At 42.6% G+C, this 25,769-nt stretch overlaps 1 protein-coding gene across 2 annotated transcripts in view; it reads left to right on the top strand.

The window, feature by feature from the left end:
* Positions 1–2,353: 2,353 nt before the first annotated feature.
* Positions 2,354–25,769, top strand: part of LOC311261498 (uncharacterized protein) — a 35,156-nt gene continuing 11,740 nt past the window's right edge. Inside the window, exons 1-21 of one of the 2 annotated variants that reach the window (XM_084360192.1) lie at positions 2,354–2,466; positions 3,927–3,986; positions 5,399–5,569; positions 6,980–7,117; positions 7,448–7,564; positions 8,322–8,474; positions 8,654–8,833; positions 9,008–9,130; positions 9,272–9,385; positions 9,551–9,854; positions 10,216–10,331; positions 10,648–10,765; positions 10,919–11,010; positions 11,107–11,257; positions 16,012–16,118; positions 17,985–18,075; positions 19,584–19,717; positions 20,395–20,504; positions 20,859–21,027; positions 21,110–21,214; positions 21,338–25,738. In XM_084360192.1, the coding sequence (XP_084216318.1) occupies positions 3,942–3,986; positions 5,399–5,569; positions 6,980–7,117; positions 7,448–7,564; positions 8,322–8,474; positions 8,654–8,833; positions 9,008–9,130; positions 9,272–9,385; positions 9,551–9,854; positions 10,216–10,331; positions 10,648–10,765; positions 10,919–11,010; positions 11,107–11,257; positions 16,012–16,118; positions 17,985–18,075; positions 19,584–19,717; positions 20,395–20,504; positions 20,859–21,027; positions 21,110–21,214; positions 21,338–25,738 (6,939 nt within the window). In that variant the 5' untranslated portion in view covers positions 2,354–2,466; positions 3,927–3,941. Of the gene's footprint in view, positions 2,467–3,926; positions 3,987–5,398; positions 5,570–6,979; positions 7,118–7,447; positions 7,565–8,321; positions 8,475–8,653; positions 8,834–9,007; positions 9,131–9,271; positions 9,386–9,550; positions 9,855–10,215; positions 10,332–10,647; positions 10,766–10,918; positions 11,011–11,106; positions 11,258–16,011; positions 16,119–17,984; positions 18,109–19,583; positions 19,718–20,394; positions 20,505–20,858; positions 21,028–21,109; positions 21,215–21,337; positions 25,739–25,769 lie in introns of both variants that reach the window. The other variant, XM_084360191.1, reaches the window with a different exon arrangement.

Here is a 25,769-nt window from a genome sequence, read left to right as displayed (position 1 = left end):
TTCTTGTCAATAATAATAAGTCTGCAGTGTGTGTGTGTGTGCGTGTGTGTGTGTGTTTGTGAGGGTTGGGGATGGATGTCTGTGAAGCCGGTGGATATCAGGCAAAGAGCCTTACGGCTGAGATTAGTCAGACAGGCTAAATGTATATTACTGTGACTATTAGCGTGATGCACCACTGCTGGTCAGAAAGCATAATGCTTGATACTTATATACATTATTCTTACTGTATTATGTTTGATTCTGACTAAAGTTGAAGTAAAAAGCAAAACAAATAAAATATATATACTGCAGATTGCTGTCCCTGCTCAGCTGACACTAATTCAAACTTGGCAGTCGACGGCACACAGAGAGTCCTCGTCGATCGGTTCATCATGTCCACCCCTGCTGGATTACCTACTGAGTGAGATGGTCAACGTGAGGCCACAGACCTTCAGAGGCCCCAAAGGCCACAGGTCTACGTGGGAACAGGTACAGTGACACTAATGAATGTCTCAAGGTGGTGATCAAGACCCTTTTCTTGATTCTAGCAGCACCTCACACTGTGAATTCACACAGCTGATGGAATAATAAAGGCATCAGACTCAGTGCACAAGGTTTCTGTGTGTGATGTTTTTTAATGACGGATAAAAAAAAAAAAACTCAAACGAGAAACAGACTGTGTGCAAAGGCCTTGAGAATTTGACTTATGCAATGTCTTTAATCGATAGTCAGCTGCATTAGTAATCAATTAATGATTAATCATTCATAACATATGAAATATGTTGAACATGCTTTAACCACTGACATACATGTTTGATTTGAAACCTAAAGTTATTGAATTTTCAACAAAATAACATAAAAAATATAATGACTTCATTTTAATCGTGGGGCTTCTTTTTGTCACTGTTCAACAACTGGCAACAAAATCAGCCAACACTGAGGCGACTAAATGACTTATAATAATATCAGTTTGTGTAAAATGTCTGTTTGTATTTTTTAAATTACAAATGACTTGTATTTAAAAAAAACAAAAACAAAAAACAAGTATCTGTAATCTGTTAGTGTAAGATACTCTTTGATTTTACCTTCTATGACTCTGTGGAGGCATCAGCCATTTTTATGGAGTAGTCTGCTGGAGCACTTAATAAACTTATCAAGAAGGCCAGCTCCATCCTGGGACGCCCTCTTGACCCAGTGCAGGTGGTGGGAGAGAGCAGGATGATGGACAAGCTGTCATCGCTGCTGGTGAAGGAGTCCCGCCCCCTGCAGGTCACTATCACAGCTCTGGTCAGCTCCTTCAGCAACAGACTGATACACCCCAAGTGTGTGAAGGAGAGGTACCGCAGGTCCAAGTGTGTGAAGGAGAGGTGTCACAGGTCCAAGTGTGTGAAGGAGAGGTGCCGCAGGTCCAAGTGTGTGAAGGAGAGGTGTCGCAGGTCCAAGTGTGTGAGGGAGAGGTGTCGCAGGTCCAAGTGTGTGAGGGAGAGGTGTCGCAGGTCCAAGTGTGTGAAGGAGAGGTGTCGCAGGTCCAAGTGTGTGAGGGAGAGGTGTCGCAGGTCCTTCCTGCTGCTGTCAGACTCTACAACCAGCACTGCTCCCAGTAGATCTCACTGTGCACTGTGCAATAAAAACTCTACTCATATTTATTTACCCACATTTATTAACAACAATACACTGCCACACTGTTTACAATTAGACTGTTGATATTGTACAATATTATGTATATACAATGTTTATGAGTCTATTTCTATTTCTTACCTTTTTATTATTTTTTTTAACTAATATTATTGTTTATTGTAATATTACTGTCTTTTGGCTGCTGTGACAGAAATGTCCCCGTTTGCGGCTCAAATAAAGGAATTGTGATTCTGATGTATCTGTGCTCATCTCTTATCGTTGATTAAGACATTTTTAATCAGTTAAGTTTTTAACGGAGATTAATCGATTTCTGATTAATCATTAATATGTAGTTCAGTGAACTGTGGGATGGCACCCCCTTTAAAGAAAAGAAAAAACAAACATTTATATTTATTGAGTCTATTTTAGATTAAATCGACCAAAATCAACCAGCTCTGGTGTCTCCTATGAGGCTGCTGCGAAAACGGAAGTGCTGGGTGTGTGTGCTCTTGGTGCTTGTTTCCTCTTGGATGGCGCAACACGGACCTCTCCTGGAGATAAAAACATATATGAGCTCCAGCAGACTTCCCTTCTTCACAGCTCTGACAGGTCTGACCACACACACGACCTTCATGAATACTATTTTTAATTAAACATAAATAAATACAAGAAAACATCCGTGGTTTCGTCCGGGACCTGTCACAACATGACACAGCTGCGCAGGCGCAGCTTCCCCCCAGTTGTCTGTTGACAAACGTGACCAATGCATACCTCTGTCCCTTCGTCGTCAAGTGGAATAAAATGTAATTTCGCAGGATTTTGTCGACGCTGCGAGGTTTCAGGTTGATTCTTCATGAAGTTGTGAATCCGGTAACCACTTAAAAACTAATATTTAACGGGTGTGTGTTGGTTGACTGAGCTAATTCATCAAGTGGATGGTCGAGATGTGCAGTTCAGTGCTAGCTACGTTAGCACGCAGCTACGTAGCTAGCCGGATAAAGTTAGCTAGCTAGATTAATGTGAGCCATAACTGGAGTTTGATTAGATAAGTGGCCGACTTGCCGACGCCAACCCCCGAGGCCTTCTGCCGGCCGCAGTGTGAAGCCTTTGCGGTTTAAATGAGTCGTAGTGCGTCAGTTAGGACAACAGTGGAGGTGCTAGCTTGTAACTTCGCTAATGTCAAAACGTCGGCGTCACACTGACAACTTTCAGTGACGCTACACTTTTAGCAATATCGTGTTTGAAATATGAATTTTGTCCAGCTCAGTCAGAACTACGTAGTGAGGCTTTCTGTCGCTTCAGGTTTCATGACAGCTACTATCATCTTCAGCTAAACGATGACCTCAGGAGAAACAGTCGCCGGTCTAATGTTCGTTAGCATCTGTGTGCAGATCTCATTGAGCTCTGTGTCTAACTTTAATCTGCACATCTGAATGTTTTCCTCAGAGTAGAGAGTTTGATAATGAAGCATAATGCAGCCACAATCAATAAATGACTGTGCACCAGATTGTGCACAGTTCGCCTGTTTAGTTTGCTCATTACAGTTTAGTCATTTAATATCGTGTGTGTGTGTGAATAAGTCGTCTTAAAACCCAGAAGAGTCGCAGGTAGCCATGACACCATCCAGGGTCCTGTTTCCTGCTGTGGTATGCATGAGAGAACCAGTTTGACCTGATTTTCCCCTGCGTCACATGGGCTGGACTGTTCAGCAGGCTGGATGAACTGGGCTGATCAGACACCCCCAGGCCTCAAGTCCCGGCCAGCTCAGTCTTCTAGGTGTTCGGGCGCCAGCCACAACCAGCACCAGCAGCCACACCTGTCTGTCAGTCTGGTTTTAAACGAGGTTGGGCCCTTTCAGCTGCTGAAACGGAGCCTGCAACCAGCTGCCGTACAGTGAAAAACGCTTTATGATATTGTTTGATTGTCAGTTTGTCCTACATCCCAACAATCACCCGGCTCACTTGGCCTACATCCGCTCTGCCGGTCAGGTTGCCGGATGAACTGAACTCCTTGGTCCATTTTCTGCTATTCTAGGATGCTGTAAATAATTTAAAGAAGCCGGTAGTCTTCCCTGCAACTCTATGAGGGCCGACGTGCTCGTTCATTTAAATATAACATCAGTCCCGTTCCTCTGGAGTTTGACCTTCCTCTGTATTATTTATTGTGAACCTTTAAATTACGCATGTTCATGTGTGAGGTTGTTTAAGCCTGTGTGTCAATTTACTGTGTGTCTGTGTGTGTGTCAGTGTTTGTTGCTGATTCTTCTAGATTCTGAATAATTTACTGTGTGTGTGTGTGTGTGTGTGTGTGTGTGTGTGTGTGTGTGTTAGGTCTAAGCTGAAACCATGCTGAAATGGTTTTCCGGCGAGGAGGGAGAGCCCGGTTCTGTAGTAAGTACACATGCTGGTTTTTCTCTGCTTGAATGGTCACATTGTTGTCCGTGTCAGGTGACTGGTGTCGTGGCGCTGCTGTCTGCAGCAACGTGTCCAGCTGTTACACATCTACAGGGGTTTCCCGACCATTATGAGGCTCAGGTGCAGCACCCAAGCTTAGTGGGCCAAATGATTGTAAAGTCAATGTGGAGAACATCAGAACATCTACATTATTTTACTAAGACCTGATGGTTGTAGTTGGTCTCCAGTGGGCTACAGAAGCATGTTAAATTCAATATTTATTTGCTAAATATGAGTTCCACAATGATGATCTACATTTATAATTATTATAAATTACTTTGTATATGATAACATGAAGAAAATGTCTGAGGAGCTACACAAGTGTCTCTGAAACTAAAACAAAATGTTGCTGTATTCACAGATTTGTAGGACTGTCTGTCATCAAGTGTTGATCAACTAAAATCACATACATGCCCCAGAGAGACTGTTAATGTCAGTTAGTACCACATTTATTAAACAGCAGCCGCGATTACAAATCATGTCATGTTATCTCGTGCAGCTTTACTATCACAAGCAGTTAAACTGGCTCAGAGGAAACCCAGCGATAGCTTTGCTGTCTGTTTCATATCCAGATAGACTGGATTTAGGGAGACTGCTGAGCACAGGGCTTTGACTCAGACAGTCAGAGCTCACACTTCCTGTGAGGGGGGACCACTGCTCCAGATTAAATCCCCCTGCATCCCCAACCCATTTACTCCACAGCCTAGATGCTTATCTCTACATCAGGTCATGCCAGGGATGCACTGATATGGGAAACTGCTCAAATTATTCAAAAGCATGAAAATGTGACATTAAATTAATATTTTCCAGAATATCTATTAATCTCAGGTAGTACAAGAGCAGCATCTATCCTTTCTTCTACCATCGTTATCTGTTGCCTCAGTCAAGTTCTTTTAAATTCCTGTTTCACTGTTCTGCTCTTTTGTACTTCGTATATTAAAGATATCGGACCTTGACTTGTCTTATTAGATGGGTCAGGTATTGTCTGACAACCACACGTGACTGATCCACAATAAATACACATTTTTTATGTCACTATTGTTTTCTAGAGTCCTAGCAGAGCAGTTTTATAACCTCCCAAGAACCAGATCTTTTAAATTTGCATTAACTTGTAAAGCATGTTCATGTATGAACTTACTGTACATCCTCATGTTACACCTAAAGGAGCTGTGTTGGATGAGTACTTAAAACAAGTATTAATGTATCAGAATTTTATGATAAAAGAAAAGTGGTTCTCTGAATCCATGTTGCCTCATTTCAGATCTTCTTTCAGGAAATCACAGGGTCACCATCTTTCACGCAGTACTTCTTTGAGGTTGTAGCAAACCTTCTTCCCCGTCTCTCCTCAGGGCCCAGGTTCTCCCCGTGCTGCTGCTGCTGCTGCTGCTGCTGCAGGTGGAGAGGTGGCTGTAGAGGAAATGGCAGAACGGCTCACCCAAACTGAGCAGCTTGTCGCTCAGCTGAAGGAGTTGATCCGGGAGAAGGATGCAGCACTTCGCTCCAAAGACGACCAAATGAAGGTGAGGACAATTTCTCGACTGTCTTCTGTCAAGACTTCAGTTCTTTATCAAGAATCGATCCAAATGATCCATCTGCAGCGCCTCACACGTTTGTTGTAATCTACAGTAATGTTGTTTTCACATGGCAGCTTTGAGATAAGGCGGTTAATGACTCTGCTGCACACACCTCTCAGAGTTGGACGGCAAAGTTGACAGCGCCTCCTCAGATCTTGGCTGATTAGCTGGGCTGCTGTAACAGTTATTATTCATGCCTGCAGACGTTTGCTGCCGGCATGTCCATTAAAACTGAGCTGCAGACTCGATTCTCTCTGCATCGATGCAGAATCTTCCACGTTTGCATAGCGATGCATCTTATCGAGAAGTTTCCACACCTCTTGCAGTCAGTGCTGAAATGGTCATTCAGATTGAATCATGTCTTCTCAGGTCTGTTGGCTTCATGAAATCATCTTTATAGCAAAACTTAGGATTGATCCTTGGACAGCTTCTAATAATAGTCGATGGACTTTGTGGAGTGCTCTTGTTTTACAGCATACAGCACATGTTATTTATAACAGAGGCCATATTCTCTAATTAACTAAACCATGATACAAAATGTAGCTTCTTTTCTCTTATTTGCTAGTTGCATATTTACTGAATAAAAGTGCACTCTTTATGACAGAAAAACAGAAAACATTTATGAAAACATTAACAGTAACTACACTGAAGCCAAGCACAGTGCTATTAGTGAGGTTTAATTCCTCAGTTTCAGTTCGGACTGTGTGTTCATGATAACAAACCTGCACGGCAACTCAGAAAAGTTGAACAGTTTATTTCCACAAGAAAATGTGGTAATGAATAATTGTCAGTTTCAAAAGAGACTATCAAAATCACTTCCTTCTTAAACCATGTAGATTACTGTTGTAAATATGAACTTAAATTACTGTTTTCTAAGTACTCAAATATCAAACTGCATGTAGGCTCCTACGACTGGTATGACAATTAACATGTGTTATATAATTATGTTAATGCAATTTTCTGAGTACATAATGAAATCATACAGTCTCTGTCTGGCCTCTCTGACTGAGTCAGGCACCATCGGTCACATGTGTTACTCTAAAACAGTGTGTAATGCTGCCGGAGCTGCTCCTGTTAGTCATTCAGGAAAAAACCTGGATCTAGTTAACCATTAAACTCCCGAGTCAAAAGTCTGCTGCACAATAACAAAGACAGGAATGTGAGATTAGAGTTCAGCCATGTTTGGTTACAGGAGACTGCAAACAGGAACATCCTCTTCACTCCAGCCATCACCACACTACTTATCTCATCTCCTGCATTGTTGTAATAAAGACTGTTCCTGCAGTAACTGTAACTAAGCACTTCACTGACGTTAAATTAAATGTGTGCGTAAAGAAGGTGTCATCTGTTGCTCAGGTGGAGAAGGAGTCATCTGAGGCCAAACTGTCAAAGCTGCGTCTGCAGAACAAGGCCAAGGTGACCTCGCTCAACACACAGCTGGAGGAGCTGAAGAAACAACAGGGAGGGCCGGGCACGCCAACACACGGCAAAAAGGTGCTACAGACACACACATTCAAACTGGTGTGACAATACATGTGAATAACTACAGTTAATACATACATTACACCCAAAACCTCAACACTGTGTGTGTGATTTTAACTTTTATTCAAGTTTTAACTCAGATTTAAGCAGTAAGCCATTTTTACCACTAGAGGGCACAAAGTCTCTGTTAAACACAAACATGTACCACAGGCTGGTATTATGTCTTATATTTTAGATAATAACTGCCAGCAGACACAGAGATAGAGTTTTAGTTGCGTTTCTAGTCTTCTAGTCCAGTGTGTGCAGGATTTTATAACTTTATATTTTTGTTTTTCGCTGTAGGGGTCATCAGACGGAGGAGGAGAGCAAGCCAGCCGGGGCAAGATCGTCGTGCTGAAGAAGAAGGTGGAAGATCTCGAACAGCAGCTTGCACAGAGAGTGGAGGAACTGGAAAAAAAGGTAAACTACCTTCATGTGCTCTCTTTACAGCAAAATAAGATCGATTCTGAGTGGTCTCACAAAGACGTGCAACGTGTTTATGAGTGAAAGATTAATTATAAAATGTTGTCCTTGCAAAGGTCGTGTTAGAACAGACTGTCCAACTTCCTCTGTTGTTATTAAAGTCATCGTACTAAAAGGGTTGATTGAATATCTGTGACTTCTGTAATCTTCAGTGTGTCTGGTTGTATCGTATCACAACACCAGGCTAACATTAGAGTGTTTGTTTACATCTGTGACCTCTCAGATGATCTGGTTCAGGTCTGTTTACTGTCCCCAGAGTCGAAGCTAAACATGGAGAAGCAGCGCACAGTTTTTATGATCCGAATATCAGCAACAAATTCCCAGAATACTTAAGATCTTCCCAACTCTCGGTTCCTTTCAATCAAGGCTCAAAACTTCTGTTTGCTACTGCAACTCAGCTTTCTACTTTTTATTTAAATCTTGAACGGCACTGTAGCAGCTTTTGTTGTTTTTAAATTGTGTTTATTTTTCATATTTTCTTTTAGTTTATATCCTTTTTAGACTGACTTTCTATGTCTTATGTAAAACCTTGATGCCTTGTTGTTGAAACGCGTAAACTTGCCTTGCCTTTTTCTAATGTTACATGGTTTGTAAGGTTTAAAGTGGACAGGTATACATTTACAGGGAGAGAAGCAACCAGGCACAGAAATCTGTTTTCATTTATCTGACAAAAATCATTACTAATTTCTTCCAGAGGAAGGAGGTTGAGTCACAGCGGCAGCGAGGCGAGGAAATGGACGCCATGCTGACGGAGAAGGACAAGAAGCTGGCAGAAAAAGAGGCTTATATTGTTCACCTGCAAACAGCGCTGGCAGGAGATCAGCCCGTCACACCTGCACCACAACAGGTCATACAGCTCACATGAATGTGGAGGAAACATCATCGTGACACAGTTTTCTTCATTTACTGCCAATACTTTCACATCTTTCATTGTTTTCATTCATTTTATTTCAACACAAAATGCTAATATACACATCGTAAATTGTCAATTCACTTATTGAGGCTCAACATGCTATACCTCCTCAGGTGACAGAGGAGGGTGGAGCGATGCAGGAGCTGCAGCTGCTGGTGCAGAGTCTGACCAGGAAGGTGGGAGAGTCGGAGGAGCGCTTCAGTTTGCTGCAGGAGCAGGCGGACAGCCTCAAAGAGCTGCTGGTCACAGAGAAGGAGCAGTACAGTCAGAAGGAGAGCATGTACAAACAGAACGTAGGTTTTCAAAGCGCTCAGTCGGCTTATTTCTGTTTGGAGGCACCAGAGACTTGTTTCAAATCGCGTGCAAGCAGCATCGCTTCTGTTGTAGAATTTGATACTGTTGTCTGTATTTGTTATGAGAAGCGTCGCTATCGTGCAGCTGATGATGAATCCTGTGTCTGTTTTTAGATCCAGACATTCAAAGACATCATTATTCAGAAAGATAACCAGCTGATGGAGGTCAGCCAGATGCACGAACAGGAGCTCTTCAAGTTAGCAGCAAAGTCTGATGCCAGCGCCGACTTAGAGCAGGTACTGACCGCAAAGTCAAGTTACTGCTGCAGCCACATGATTCTTATGACTTGTTTTGATGTTTCAGCAGTGGACAGTAGATGTTATAGAAAGTTTACTGTGACGTTAAATGTTAAGCACATGTTTTTGTCTTCTCCTCAGCTTCTGAAGGCTCTGAAACAGAAGCTTCATGAGAAGGAGGAGGTGCTGCTGGGTAAAACTCAGGTCATTGATGTTCTCCAGGGAGAAGTGGATGGAAGGGACCAACAGATCAAGGTCAGGAGCAGCATTCCTCTTGCTGTATATTTTGTGATAAAGTGCATATTCAACAGCAATTCATTAACTCCTCTTTACATAATAATTCAATTCATTCCTTCTACCTCATCACGTTTTTGTCACATTCTCAACGTCCTGCCTCTGCATCTTGTCTTCTCCCCACAGGAGCTTACAGAGCGACTGCGTCGGCTACAGGTGGAACGAGAGAGCTTGGAATCTAAGATGGAGGCGGAGAAGCATGTGATGCGAGCACAGCTTCGTGACCTGATGGAAAAGCAGCGGGCGGAGGTGCAGCGAATGACGGAGCAGCATCAGGCACAGATGGCCCAAACACAGCAGGAGCTCCTGGGGCAGCTGGAGGAGCTGAAGAGGGCCTCAGTAACAGCACCACCTGCCAACCAGGAGGCCTCAGGAAGTGGAAACGTGCCTATGGATGCAGCCTCCATCCAAAGGATCGCTGAGCTGGAAGGTTGGTTGATCCTAATTTTCGAATATTTAGTCTCATTGTTTTAGAAGAAGAATAAGGAGGAAATGTCCAGTTGTCATATGGGTTGGTATTTTGAAACAAACATGTCAACTCGATAGAACGAAGGCATCATCATTTTATTTATTTTTTTACAGACTTTGATATTTTAATTGTTTTCTAATCCAGACAGTAGACAGTAAATTAAATAAAGTGATAATAATAAAATAACAAGTCTATTTTATTGTTATTACAAATGTACATCATTCTTCTTCAGAACCACATTCATCCGGCCGTGGCCTTGAATATCACCGTTACATCCGCTTCATCCATTTCATCGGACTGTCTCTCTCCTCATTTCTTGCAGCTCAAGTGAACCAAAGAACAGACGAAGCCAGCAGATCAGAGGCCAAATTCCTGAAAATGAAAGCGTGGTCTAAATCTCGGATAAGACAGTTGGAAGAGGAGTTGAAGAAAAGCCAGGTGAGACGACAAGATGTTTAGGTTTATCTCCAGACGGATGAAAAAGAGATATTGCAAACAAAGATGTGTCAAAAGGAAATATTTGTTCAAATTTATCCAAAAGGAATTACATTTTTATTTTACCTGCTCATGGAAAGTCAGGTGAAGTTTGGTAGTCCACAAACATTTCTTGACCTTCACAGCAAAACAGGAGAAGCAAACAGACACAGAAACAACCCCAAAAAGCCACCATAAAATTGCTCCATACAGCTCATCCGGGTTAATCCAACTCTCTGGAAACCCCAAATTTAAAAGATGTTTGTTTTGCCTCCTTTAGGCCGGAGGTGCCCCCCCGGACCTGACGGCCCTGCGGAGTCGTATCACAGCACTGGAGGAGGAGAGAGAAGAAAACCTCTGGAAAGTTGAGCAATACGAGGAGATCAAAGCAAAGAACGGTAAAAGTCAAACCTGAGTCACATGAAGCTGAAACTTTTAAAAAAAAGTTTAATCCCCTCAGTGTCTCAAACTCACTGGAATCATAGTTAAATCAGTATGTCATTAGTAGCTCTGATGCCAAACTGAATATTGTGTTTGATGGTTTCTGCTAGAAATGCTGGAGGCGAAGCTGGTGGTGTACGAGGAGCAGCAGAGGACACTACAAGCAGACCTGGAGCAGTTCACCAAGAGGGCTGCCTCTCAGGTCAGGGCTCCAGGTCTCTTTTAAATGTTTCTAAATGTTTGGTGTAAAAACGTACTCACTGTTGTTCTGCCGTGACTCTGCTCCCTCTGGTGACAGGCGAGCGAGTCGGGCAGCGCTGACGACACTCAGAGCCAGGTGCTGGAGTGGCAGGAGATGGTAGCCGACGCAGTCAGCGCCAGGGACCGGGCCAAGGAGGAGAAGGCTACCATGGCCCTCCGCATCAGCCACATGGAGGAGGAAAGAGAGGGTAAGGCTGTTACTAGAGGATGAATGGATGAGGTGGAAGCAACAGGAATAGCTATCAGGGTCAGAGCTGGATGAGAAGACTTGTCCCTTGTTTTCTTGTTTACACTGTAAAGAAAATCTCACACACTGCCAACACTTAGTGAGTTTCATCTATTTGAAAAAGGCCCTTTAATGTATGTGATCAAAAACCCTCCCTTTGATAACTGTAAGAATTTAGTGCAGTGATGCAGCACAGGCTACAAACTTTCCATGATCCATTAGTCCGTGATTCTTGAACTGATAAGTTTATGAATTTAATAACCTCTTGCAAATCACAAGTACCTAAACAAGAAACTACTAATGTTTAAACCAGGATTATAATCAGTATTTTTATCTAACATCAAATCTTTATGAGCTCAACTGATAAAACTGACTACAATAACACAGAAATCAAAATCTTTTTACACTGAACAAAAATATGGAGCACAAGTTCACATTTGAACAGAGCGGTGGTGGTTGTTTCGTTTTAACTCTGGTCTTTCTGATTGGTTTGACTGGCTGACAGATCTGCTCCATGGACTGGGACTAACATGTCTATAATCTCTAAAGGACTATCCACACCAAGAAGTCTAACTATAACCATTACTATAATGATAACGATGTGAGCGTCCACGCTGATGAACGATAAAGTTCTGTAAACAGTAGCGCAGAGCACACGCTGCACCCTCCAGCTGTGTCGGCAGCTTAAGAAAATGAATATTGATAACCTGTTAGTGCTGTAGGTTGTGCAGAGAAGCAAAAATAAAACCCCCAGAAGGATGTGGCTTTACAAATTTCTTCACAGATGAGACGTTGTTCAGGAGAGATGTTGTCTTCAGTTAATCTGGTGATCGTTAAAGGACATCAGAACAAACTGCATAGACCCCATCAGCACCAAACAGCGTTTAGCAGTATGTCTGTATTTTGTAGTCACAGTAATATTATGTTATATAAAGTATATATATGAGTTTAATAAATATCCAGAGTGTCTCCTCAATGCCATCAATCAGCTAACAAAAAAGAGGAAGGCTACAGTTAGAAAACAATATTAGAAGCGCTCCTGCAACATTATTTTGTTTGAAAATCAAGCTCGTTGATGGTCCAGTAAATTCATTGGAGGCTGTAGTTTCTGGTGCTGTTTACCGTGAGGTCGGAATCAGAATCGGGTTTATTACCATGTAGGTTTTCACATGCGAGAGGTTGACCTTGGTATATCGGTGCGTAACAGTAAACTAGAAAATATAAAACAAATTAACTGGCAGCTAACTAATCTCATAACTCCTTTGATTTTGTACCAACACCAGAGAGATTTGGAGTGTGTGTTAACTGTTTACCACATGTCCTCTGTTGTCTGACTGAACATTACTTTCTTTATCTTATTTTTCCCCCCCTGTCCTCATCGCTGTTAATGGGGAGCATTTGGTTTACCCCCGTGCTGCCTCCCATCTCGTGGACCTCACCCCCACACCCTCCCCCTTCAGCCCCTGCTCCAGGGATGGGAGCAGCCACACAGAACAGTTTCCCATCAGTTTTGTGCATGCAGGCTCCTCCGAACCTCCAGTGCAGCTCCTGCTCACTGCACTGCCTGCAGTTCCCCCTTAACTTTCACCTTTCCCGGTGTGAGCTACAGGCAGTGCAGTGGCAGGCTGCACTTTAGAGTCTGCCATTTTGTTTCTCCTTTCTTCCCCTCTCCTGTGTTTTTCCTCTTTTCCATTTCTTCACCCCTTTCTGTTTCTGTCCTTCCGTTTCTTCCTTTCATTCTTTGTTTTCTGGTGTGGCGACATTAGAATATTTAATTAATATCACAGATAACCAAACGATATTCTCATATTTCTTTTTGTGGTGGGAAGGCTCGATTTGCACTAACTCTGGGAAGACTGACAAGAGATGCTGAGTCTCATGTGGCATCAGATGCTACATACATACAATAACATTAGTGTTCTCTTGTGATGGTCTATAACTTACTTTAATATCAGGATATACAAGCAAAATGAAAGCTATTGAATTGGGATATTTTATGAGAGCTTACTGATGGAAAAACATGTACAAGTAATATGAAAATAACATTCATCCCTCTGACATCCAGCTGTTTTATAAAAAGAGTAATGCACAAAATCTATTCTTCATTAATTGAAGTTCAATAAAACCGTGACGTTCAGAATAAAATCACTAATGGTCCCTTTTACGTTTACGCTGGCTGTTGACTGTAATTATCTGTGTGTGCGCCACTGACTGTTAAATTACTGAAGCAGTGAAGTGGAGTAGACATTAATGAAGCTGGTGAGAGTAATGAGACTCTAAAGCCTCGCAGCTCAACTCGGAGCGCTCACAGTAATTAACACTTTTCTGAAAGACTACTGAGTTGAATTTATTAAAGCCGTGCGTCTCACTCCACCAGCGTTTCTTCTTATATTGACAGAAAATCAGAAACCTGTCTCAGAACAAGAGTAGTGTCCGTTCTTTTTTACCATCCAGTCGAGTCGTTCCTTCTGGGGATGTTGCCCTGAAGTTCTGCTGTAAATATGAATTTATTGATGAAGTGGAAACTGAGTTTTGCGTGATACACACGTTGCATTAAGGTGCCTACTAGGGTCATGATAGCATGCTATACATGATATCTAAAGACACGTAACCAATGCCTGGTGAGCAGCAGTGTCACCATTTCAATTCTTAATTGAAAATCGACTGAAATCACTTTAATTTTAATTTCAATTTCGATCATCAAACTCAAAACCAAGATCTGTGATTCTGCCAGTATTTTTTCTCGACCCCGTCTTCTTAAACCTCTACCGAAAAAAAAAAAAAGACAACACAGCTAGTTTAGCGTTAGCCTGCAGCGTCACTTCCAGGCTCTCATCCTTTGTGCATGAAGAAGATCAGCTGACCGGTACCAGAGGAAACTCTGACAATGTCAGCGACATTGGGTCTATTTCTTTTTTTCAGAGATCTGCTATTGATTTGTTTGGGAAGAGGGTTCACTCTGGACAGATTTGAGAATTTCTATTTTCTTTTTGTTTGTTTTTTTATTATTGAATCTTAGACTTTTTTTTTTATTGAATTCTGTTGAATATTATTTTAACTTGTCTGACCCAAACCTGCAAAAAGATACCAGAATAATGTCAAGCTGTTGTTTTACAAGAGTTTGAAAATGTGAATGACAGTTATCAGGACATAAAATCATCTTTACAAATCCAGATGTGATACCATAAAATTGGCACCGCTGTCAGCACTGAATTCCAATTGAATCGAATCATGACCTTGAAATCCACACAATCGAATCAAGACTTTGCAGAATCAGAATCGTGACACATCTACTGCTGAGCTTTTGATTCAGGCAGCAGGAAGTCTTTGTTAGTGAGCATTATATGATTTATAAAGCCATAAGTAAGAGGATGAGTTAGTTCAAAGGGCAGCAAAGATGTTAGCTTTTGTTTTTGGAACAAAACAAATTAATCAATTGTTAAAAAAATTGAAGGTAGTGAAGCAAGTGATACTATTTTACGAAGGCCTGAACAAGCTGTCTGCGTTTGGTTTCTCAGGCATCAACTGAAACAGCCAGCAGGATTCACTTCTCAGATTTTATAGCAGAGGACGAACTGTTTTGGGTTTATTGATAACGATCATGTTTCTCCTCTTCTTACATCCTCTGTGTATAATTCTGCTGCTGTGGTCAGTGTAGGCGAATGCCCAGTACGAGGCAGACTGGTTTTATTCTACATGAACAGTGTGGATGATGTTATCCAGTCCTGATGCATGCTCAGTCTAAAATATATTCAGTAGTATGCTGTTGTAACAGTGCTGTGTTATATAAATAGTCCATTCATATAGCGCCTCTCTCTGCTTCACCCTGCTTATACACTGAACCCACACTGACCACTGCTTCACCCACTGAACTCCTTTCCTTTTTCCGCCCCTCCCTTTGCTTTGAGCTGCCCTCTCCTCACCCCCCCCCTCCATATCAAAATCAGCCTGTTGTCACAAAACAGATGGGAACATGTTTTGTTCAGCCTGATCAATTTGGTACTGCCCTGCTTGCATCCTTTTCTGCTAAATGAAAATTCAAATAAGAAGTTAAGCACTGCCAGAACCCCCTCAGATCTGTACCTGCCCTGCGTTACTCTAAATATCTGTTCTCCCTGTTGAAGAAACAGCGGTGAAACATTAAGTGTGACTCATGAAAACGGGCCCTCTCCTTCCTCCCACAGCCACTTTTACTCTGCGTCTCCCACATGTTTGAATGCTGTTTTCCTCTGCTATGCAAATCAGGTGTGCATGGCTCTGACCAGAATGTTGCTTTTGAAGTGTTTCTCAGGTCCACATACTTTATGCAAATACAGAAGTGCGTACATATCTGGAGTTTGAGTAACTCTCTCTTTCTCCATCCTTTATTCTCTCAGTCTCTGTCTCCATATTTCTCTCACAGTCTGTCTCTGTTGTTGCTTTCACTTTTTAGATTAAACTGTTTTTCTATGTTACAAAGTTCATTTGTGGTGTTGAAAGTGCCTCATCTCCCTCTTCATCAAAAACACCATCTATTCCAGCACACTTATCTATTCTCCATCTCTGTCATCCCGTCTTCAAAAAATGTCTTCTTTCACTCCGCCACCATTCTGTCCTGCCCATTTTATACCCACCTCCCATCCATAAATCCATCCTCAATCCAAACAACATTCCCCTTTCCCTGTGGCACAAAACTGATTGAGGATGACTGGTTCTTTCCTGGCTGCTCCGATCCAGCACTGGTCAGTCGGCAGCAGGAGTTGGAGGAGGAGCTGGCTCAATCTCGGGGGCTCGGCCAACACAGGGCCAAGAAGCTGGCAGCTCCAGCCCAGCGAAGCCTTCAGGTAGGTGGACAGGTTAACGTTACCTTGGCTGTGCCGTGGTATCACCAGAATACTTGTGAAAAATAATGCTTCAATGTGCTGTGATGATCCCAATGGTCTGACTCACTGGATGTAGACTGTAGCGATAAGCCTGCAGTCGGCAGACTATTTCAGGAAGCGTTCTTCCTCCTTTTGCTTTCTGCACATTAGTGTTTTCAAAATCCCAAAGTCGCTGCAGGAGCAACAAAAACAACCTCCAAGCAACCTACATGCTGAAAATGGCAGGTTCCCCGAACACTAACCTAGCCGCTAATGAACGAACCTGAGCAAGCTGTTATTTTTTTCTTTTGCAGGGATTCAGCCATTTTTAATATTGGATGTACTGCCCTGTTTCAAAATCACTGCTTAAACATAATTCAGGCTCACCAGACACCTAAACATGCCTGATGTCTTTCATCAAGATTCACTCATTGTTCCCTGAAAAATTAACGAAAAAAAACAGCTTACAATGTCAGAAAAAGTGACGACCCGTCTCTTTATCCAGAGCCACACCAAATGTTAATGGGATCTATTCTGGGTCAAGACCCGTCCTCCATCCACGTTTCATGGAAATTGTTCAGTAGTTTTCTGAATCCTGCCGACAAATCAACAAACAAACAAATGGACACGGGTGAAAACATAAGGTCTGTGGCCGAGGTTATTAAAGCACTTGATTGCAAAAAGAGTCAAATTATATTAAAGCTTGAAAATAAAGTAGTGCCAAAGGTTTGTCCTTGTTTCTGCTGCAGCGAGCTTCACAATCAGCACTGTTGGGCTCTGCGTCGCCATCAACAAGCTCCACCAGTTAAAGTCTAAACATTCCTCTTGTAATTGTAATAATCTCTAACCTAAACGTCATCATTTTATTTATGGAGCATTTTGGAACCGATCACAAATCCTAATAATAAGTTTTTTTGAAAACAGGGACAGTGCACATTGCTGTAAATGCGCCAGAATTAGCCAAGAGGCTATTTTTCATCTGTAGTCCCTAGACAGACGTTGAAGTCACCCTCCTTCTCGCTCCAGCCTGTGAGTGACCTGACAAGTCTGTTTATTCATTTGAAATTGTTCGCAGTCTCTTTTTAATTGACTGTCAAGTGGTTTTGTTTCCTCTGAATAACAGTTTGAATCGCATCCTTTAAGAAACGGTGTTCTATAATAGTAATTTAGAGCAACAATAATCGTAACACGTAACAAGTGGCGATATCACCTGTACCGCAAGGCCACGTTGGCCAATCAGAAGCCTGAAGTCATTACCAGAAAAGGGACAGCAACAACAATGCTGCCTCACGGGAGAATCATGTGTGACACTGAAGGGGAGTTACTCCTCAGTGCCACACGTGAATATAAAGTGAACAAGATCCAAGAAAATGTGGACTTGGAGTCTTGCTAATTAAAGTACGGTGATATCTTGGCTCTTTTCCGAGAGCAGTCCAGAGTTTCCTCATCGGTTTTCCTGTCTGAAAACACTGAACAGGGTGACCTGACAAGCTGTTAATGTGTGTACAGACCTAATGATTAAACATGTTTATTTGCTATCTTTTTTGCACAAAATCAAAAGGTTTTTCCAAGTTCACAATAAATCGGCAGGAACTAAAGAATAAGAGCGTTAGTAGAGCTGATCTGCCTTTTCAGTGTTCAATTGTTTTCACTCAGTGTTGCTTCTTTAACTGTTTGTGTCTTGAGGGAAATCTCAGCGATTACAAGTCTAAAGTAAAGGTTGGAATGAATAAATTACATGTGAGAGTGTGTCAGGTCAGAGCTGGATCAGACCTTGGTTAGCTTATGTTTAATACATGTGTAATAACCTGTAACTGCCCTGCTCTGATAATTTTATCCGGCCTGCAGGAGGACTTTGAGTTCGACGGGCAGGCCCCCTTCCAGGACCCGCGGAGCACCTCTGAGAGCACGACCCCGATGGAGGGAGAGAACATGGGAGGTTGGTGGCCCGAGTACAGTACTCCTGACACAGGTGTGAGACCCGCTAGACAGTTTACACCGGCATGCACACGGTCATCTGCACATTCCTGTGGGAAACTTGAGTTGCCTTTGGGTTGATATTTTATTGTTTTCACCATAACACCCAAACCTGTTTTATTGAGTGTTGGATTGTGGCTGTCGGTTGGTTTTGTCTTTTTTCATCTAACCTGCCAGTATTGTGAGCGTACGGCCTGGGTTATCTATCTGGGGTCACTGTGCTTCACACACTGGAGGGATCAGCTTGGTTCAGCTTGTTTCATTTCTACTTGTGGACTTCACACTGTAACAGGCTGAATTTAAGCTCATCTCACATTCTGGGACGATTAATGTAATCCGACGTGTTCAACACTCATCCATTGGTTTCCATTTTCATCAGTTGAGAATTTTCTTTGGACACGTGCATGCTGGTTGAGCTGCCTAGTGTTTGTTGAGATCTGAATGTTTTTTGAGATCATATAAATGTAGGTGAAGAAACTCATCTGTGGTAAGTTTTTTTTTCTTTTTTCATTGTTTGCATGTTCTGCTCCCTTTTCTTCATTTCCTCTCATCCTGACTTGTTGTGTGTTTTATTCTGCTGCTTGTCATGAAGCCAAAAATTACATCAGCAATTATCTGAAAAAGTGAATAACAATAATAACAAAACTAGAAATGATGATTGGAAGGTGGGACAACTGACTGATGTACTTTTAGGTTGTTTGTGGCTGAAACTTGAGCTCTTGAACTGCATTTCACAACCTGTCTGTAAATGAATCAGTCTGCCAGTGAATATTCTGTGATTAGACTTTGCTTCCTGTGATCATCTTTCCTAAAAAGTTTTACCTACTTTTTCTAGTTATACCAAAACAATTGGCTTTCCCAGGACATAAACCTAAGCTGTGCTTCCACCAAGCAGCCCAGTCCAGTTCTTTAAACATTATAACAGTTATTGTCAAGTTTCCTTTGGCAGAAGTCCCAGCTCTCTTTATAATCAGCTGTTTATTTCATCACAAGCACATCTGGAAATTCCAGTGGTGTCTCACTTACAAATGTTGAAACTTTGTCTGAAACTGCGGTCACTGGCTTGCCAGCCTTCTTGGCTAGCTGCAACTCCACCGCCATCTCCTGAAGGTCAGGTCATGATCATGTAATGTGAACGTGATAGGACCCGTACTGTACAATTGTTGATGTATGACATGTACAAATCTGAGCAAATCAGTGGTTTGATTAGTTTCAACATTTGATTCTGGCGACTGGGCTGCAAATAGTTATTCCCTTATAGCCACTTTTAATCTGAAACATCTGTGCAGGAAGTATTTCTAAAACTGTATCTTGAGTAAGTAAGCCCGGTGAAAAATGGCAGAATTAATGAGTGAATGAAAACAAATGGTAATTTATTTCCACCTCCCTTCGTTGGCATTTGGCTTCTGACTGGCTTTCATTTGTTCACGTCGCACCCCTAACACCTGTTCTTCTTCCTGATGATCCCAGATGGTTTGCGGTCTGTTGTGGAGGAGTTGGAGCTGGAAAGGAACCAGCTGCAGGAGCAGATCCTGAGCCTGGAGGAGCGCTGTCAAGATCTGGAAGATCGGCTGCAGCTGCAGGCCCGCATAGAGTCATTACAGGTAACCTCACAGTACCTCACCAAGCCCAACATCACATACTATGTTAGCCTGAAAGATTAGTCAAAGCAGTTCTTGTCTCATTGAATATTGTCTAACACTCACACTGAAACTGTAACTTAATCATTACTTACCTGCTGATGAGTAAACGATGAGTGAACTGCATGTTTCCCCTCCCGAGGACTAGGATTTTGTAACAAACCCTTCTAACACAGGTGACGTTTGATGTAGATGAAGATGAGCAGCCATTTTGGGTCTCTCAGGTGTGTTGGGTTTCTCGTGTGTGTGCGCTAGAGAGCACCTCTGGCGGTGACGGCTAATGGTGTGGTGTGTTTGTTTAATCTTGGTTTCAAAAAATGTTTTAAGCAAGTGAAATGTTGTGTCGCAGACTCACTGGGTGTCATTAATCACACTTCACTGCTTGACTTTGTAACTGTCAAAAACGGTGAATATTAGAGTTAATTATTACCACACGAATGGGAAAATGAATATTCTGATAATATAAGTGATTCTGATGGCGACTTTAAAACGAACAACAGTGACAATTGATTTCAAGTCTCCTTTGACGCTGTTCTCCAGCGCGTCTGCTGTCATCGTCGTCTGTGTGCAGTGAGAATTTCTACATCCGGTGCTCTGATTTAATCGTTGCGTATTGATCTTTACTTTCTCTGCCACCACAGAATGAGTCAGAGAAACTACAGAGCCAACTTGCCAGCGTCAGAAGTCAGCAGAGCAGAGATGCAGAGAAGCATCAGCTGCTGGTCAGCAGTCTCAACGAACAGCTCAAAGGGTAAGAAATCAGTTCTGCTACCTTTGATGCCATGAAAATATATCAGCATACCGAGCAAAAGATCATTAATTGAAGCTACACATATTTCTACAACCTTTGATATCCACCTTTATATTCTGTAGTTTTTAGCCATGTTGAAGGATTGTTGTTAAACAAGTTCACCCAAAAATATAAATACAGTCATTATCTCCTCACCCCCGTGCTGATGGAAAGCCCCAATCTCAATGTACCTGTGAACCCTGGCTGATTTGTGCTGCATGCGACCTGGAATTTGATATTTGTATTTTTTATTGAGTGTTAAATATGTTAACTGAGCTTATTTGAACAGTAATGATTGTCTGATATGTTTTGTAGGCTGAGTAACACGCAGGAGTGCCTGGAAAGCTCGCTCATCGAGAAGGAGAATACGTTGGCCAAGACGTCCGAGAAACTCGAGCTCATCAGCAGCCTCCGAGAGTCTTTGAGCGAAAAAGAAATTCAGTTCAAAGAAGTGTCCGACAAGCTCCTCCAGACTGAGCACACTGTAAGAGCTTCGGCTAGTTTTTATATGTTCCAGTTTAATATTCAGCACCTGTTAATTTTGTTGTTTGTTTTTTCTTCTGCAGCTTGAGAATGTTTCCAAGAAGTGCAGCAGCTCAGAGAAACAGTGCTCTGAGATGAAGACAGAAGTTGTCGACCTCACGCAGAAGCTGAACGTGCTGAAGGAAAAGGTGCGACTTTATGAATTGGAGCATCAATCATAATACTCGACATCACGCTGTAATCTTATGTGGCTTTGCACAAGTGGTAAAAACTCAAAGCTTCATCGTTGTCTTTTATCTCCTCATTTTCAGACGCAAAAGCAGGAAGTCACCATAGAAACTTTACAATCAGAGCTTGATCAGACAAACGAAGAGCTGGACAAACTAAACACTGCCTACCTGGAAGAACGAGCCCAACTCATTCATGACCTTCAAAGCTGTGAGCGGGAAATTGACAGTCTTAAAGATATCGTGTCGGAAAAGGACAAGGAGATATCAACCCTCTCTGGTAACATGGCTGAATATGCAGAACAGGTCACCGTGCTGAAGCAGGAGCTCAGACTCAAAGAAGAGAATCTGGTCCATGTAGAAAATGCTCTGAGTAAGGCAGAGCGGGAGGCCATGATCATCAGAGAGTCACAGAACTCAGACCAGAACGCCCTGGATAGCAAGATCACAGAGCTGGTCGGGAACCTCAAGGATGCTGAGATGGAGTTGGTCAAGGCCAAAGAGGAAAGAGAGTCTAAAGTGGCTGAGGTGGAGCTCCTGATAAAACAGACCGAGGAGGACAAGAAAACACTTCAGGACCTTCGAGGGGAGATCCAGAAACAGATTGTGGGTCATCGTAACCATCTTTCCGAATGCGAATCACACATCACGTCTCTGAAGGAACAGCTGACTGTATCCACACAAAAGCTTCAGGAGTCGGAAGGACTCGTTTCACAGCTCAAGGACAAAAGCACCAGCAATGTGCAACTACAGCAACAGCTTACTGACAAAGACCAGACGTATGAAACAGAACTGAAATCTCTAAAAGATGAACAGAACAAACTTCTGGCACAGGTGGAAACATACAACAATGAAATGCAGACGTTGTCCAAACAACTAGAGGAGCGAGTACAGAGCGAGGAGCTCATCAAAAAGGAGGTGCAAGAGAAACTGGAAACCGTAGCATCACTGGAGAAACAGGCCGAGGACGAGAGGCAGAAGTTCAACTCTGAACTGAAAGCTCGGGATTCAGAAAATAAGAAATTGAGCAGTGAACTTCAGAGCAAATCTGAAAATATCTCCAAACTCAAGAATGTTTTAAAAGGTGTGAATGCTGAGAAAAAGCAGCTGCAAGAAAAATTAAAAGGGCTGAATGAAGAGCTGGAGCTACAGAAGCAGAGCGTAACTCAACTTGGTGAGAAGGTGACGTCTGCTCTCGAACTAAACAGCAGTCTTGAGAATCAGGTACAACACCTCACAAAAGAGAAAGAGAGACTTGAAGTGGAGCTAACTGAGAGTGTAAAAACCGCTTCAGAAGTCACAGTTGAAAAGGAGTCGTTGCAAGCAAAAATATCCATGTTGGAAACACAGTTTTCACAAAACAACACAATAATTGAAAGGCTACAAAAAGATAAGGAGGAACTGACTGTAAGAGCTAACGAGTTAAACAGAGTTCTGGAGCAAAGCAAACACTCGAACTCAGAGATCCTGCTGGAAAAGACAAATGAATGTAATAATCTCAACCAGTTACTCAGGGAGAGGGAGGAGACGGTGGCACGACTGCAGGAGCAAGTGCAGAGCTGGACTTCTCAAGCAGACCAGCTGCAGCGTGACATGGCAGAAAAAGAGAAGACTGTCATTGATCTCCGAGCACAGACAGAAGTCCAACAACACCAGCAAACAGAACTTCAGGAAACACTGTCTCTGCTTCGAGATCAGGAATGCAGTCTGAAGTCTAGTTTAACGGAGAAGGATTCAGTGTTGAAAGAGAACCAAAGTTTGCAGAATGAAGTTGCAGAGAAGGAAAATATTGTTTCCAAACTTCAGGCAGAAGCTGAATCGCTGAATGAAGAACGCTCGAAACTTCGCCAGCAAATTGAAGAGAAAGAAGGAATGTTGAAAAAAGTCAAACAACAGTGTCAAAAACAAAAAGACAAACTTAACGACACAAACAAGACCGTTAAGTCTCTGAGTGACCAAATCAGTGTCATGGAGGAAAATGCCAGAAGGCTCGAGTCTGAAGGAGAGCTGAGGAAAACAGAGCTGGATAACTTAAACAGCTCCATCCAGGCAGTGACGGAGGAAAACCAGCAACTTCGTGCTGCTTGTGAATCCAAAGAAAAGGAGCTCGCTCAGCAAACACAGCTTCTCTCTGACCTTGACGCACAGCTGAAAGCCACGTTGGAACAAAACTCAAGTTTTAGTGTGAAGATCAGCAGCCTAACAGAAAATAATCAGAGACTACAGGAGGAGTTAGCACAGAACGTCAGATCAGTTTCTGAACTAACCACTGGGAGTCAGAAAACAATAGACGGACTGTTGAAGGAAAAGGAGACGCTGACTGCTGCAGCAGATGAGCTAAAAAAGATCCTCAAGGACAGCGAGCTGTCAAACTCTGCAGGTTTGCTTGAGAAAACAAATGAATGTGCTAATCTGTCAAAAACGTTAACGGAGAGAGAAGAACAACTTCAAAGTCTACGAGAGCAAGTTGATGGTTTTAAAAAGCAAGTTAGTCAACTCAGCACGTCCTTGAGTGAGAAAGAACAGACTGTGTCAGAACAGAGTTCACAGTTGGAAGCTCAGCAGAACCAACTGCTGCAACTTCAGGATACTGTCTCCATGCTTCAGGAACAAGGGTCCGTCCTCAAGTCAGGGCTAATTGAGAAAGACTCACTGCTTCAGCAGAAAACAGAGGAATGCAGCGTTTATCAGAATGAAGTCACGATACAGAAAACGCTCATATCACAGATGCAGAGTGAGGTAGAGTCACTCAGGCTGGAGTTCTCAGAGGCGAAACAGCAGATAGAGCAAAAAGAACAGACACTAAAAGAAGTAACAAATGAGTTTCAAAACCACAAAGACGAGCTGAATAAACGAAACGAATCAGTGATTTCACTCAGCGCTCAACTCGGCGCCATGAATGAGAATGCTGCAGAGATGGAGGCTGAAATTACCAACCTGAGGACTGCTGTGCAGAAGCTCACGGCAGAAAACAGCCAGCTAACACAGGAGGGAAAGCACAGGAACGCAGAGATAATTGATTGCAACGATAACATTCAAGCACTGAATGAGCAAAATACTAAATTGAAATGTGAATTACAGAATACAGTGACAGAGCTGTCCAAAGTGAAAGAAGAAGTCACACGTCTCAAAACATCATGCTCGGAGAACGAGGAGCTTTATTTGACCATGCAAAAGAAAGATGAGTCCCTGAATCAGCAGGAAGGTTTGATCCAGCAACTCAACAGCAGGATTGTTGAGCAGGAGGAGCAGCTGAAACTGAAGGCAGACGACAATATCAGTTTAAGTGCAAAAGTTTCAGAGCTTGAAGATTCTGTCAGAAAACTCAGAGGTCAAGTTGACAGTCTCACTTCAGAGTCATCCGAACTGAAAAATACTTTGGAGAAGAAAGAACAGGCGAGCTTTGAATATCAAAGTCATTCTTCAGCTGCTGCTGAAAATCTCAATTCAAGTCTACAAGCCAAAGAGGCCGAATGTGAGAGCTTGAAAGAGCAGATTTCACACCTCGAAGAGTCGGTCACAAAGCTCGACAACACCCTCCAAGTGCAAATATCTAAAGTGGAAAATCTGAGAAAGGCCTTGGGAGAAAAAGATGCAGCTTTCTCAGACCAATCGAAGTCTCTTCAGGATATTCAGAGGAGAGCAGATGAGGCTCTGCTCTTCAAATCTCAGTTCATGGAAAGCACAGAGTTGATCTCACAGCTACAGAGTCAAATTCAGTTACTGTCCACTGAGTCTGAAAACCTCAAGAAGTCAGCAGAAGAAACACAAAGTGCCTTCAACAACCTGCAAGAGAAGTACGCTGCTAACTTAGAGGAGTTACAAGATATGAGAAAACAACTGTCCCAAAGGTCTGATGAGGTGTGCAACCTTCAGAAGTTATTGGATGATACCAACAAGGAACATCAGACAGCAAAGACCACCATAGAAACGCTGAGGAACGAGTTATCTACGATCCACCTCAGACTAGAGGAAACAGCAGACCTGAACTCCAGTCTGTCAAAAGAAAAAGATGAAGCTTTTGCTTCACGTGAACAGAGCGTGTCGCTGCTGACGGTTGAAATAGAAAGACTCAAATCACAACATCTTCACGTTGTGGCACAAATGAATGCACTGACAGAAAACCTGGAGCAGAGAGAAATGGCTCTCCATGCAATCAACAATCAGTACACATCCCAGGCCAAACACACGTCTCAGCTGGTTTCAGAAATGCAAAGACTAGAGGAGCAGAATAAGAGACTGAACGAGGAGATGAGTCTGTCAAAGGAAGAGCACCAGAAGCTTCTTACTGCTGTTAGAAAGGAAAACACACATTTACAGGAGGAGGTTAGAAAAGCGCTCGCAGAAAAGGAAGAGCTGGAAAGGACACATCATCAGATGTGGACATCGCAGGGGGAGCTGCAGGTTCAAATGGAGCAGCAGTCCAGCAGCATGAAGGAAATAATGGAGGAAACGATGTCCGAGAAGGAGAGCCTGCAAGCAAAGGTTAGTGCCCGAGATGAGGAACTTTCTCGAT

This window comes from Pagrus pagrus (genome assembly GCF_965226575.1).
Source record: "Pagrus pagrus genome assembly, chromosome: 1".
In the NCBI taxonomy this organism is placed as follows: domain Eukaryota; kingdom Metazoa; phylum Chordata; class Actinopteri; order Spariformes; family Sparidae; genus Pagrus; species Pagrus pagrus.
The sequence above is the reverse complement of the archived record's forward strand: the minus strand, read 5'-3'. Positions and strand labels throughout refer to the sequence as shown.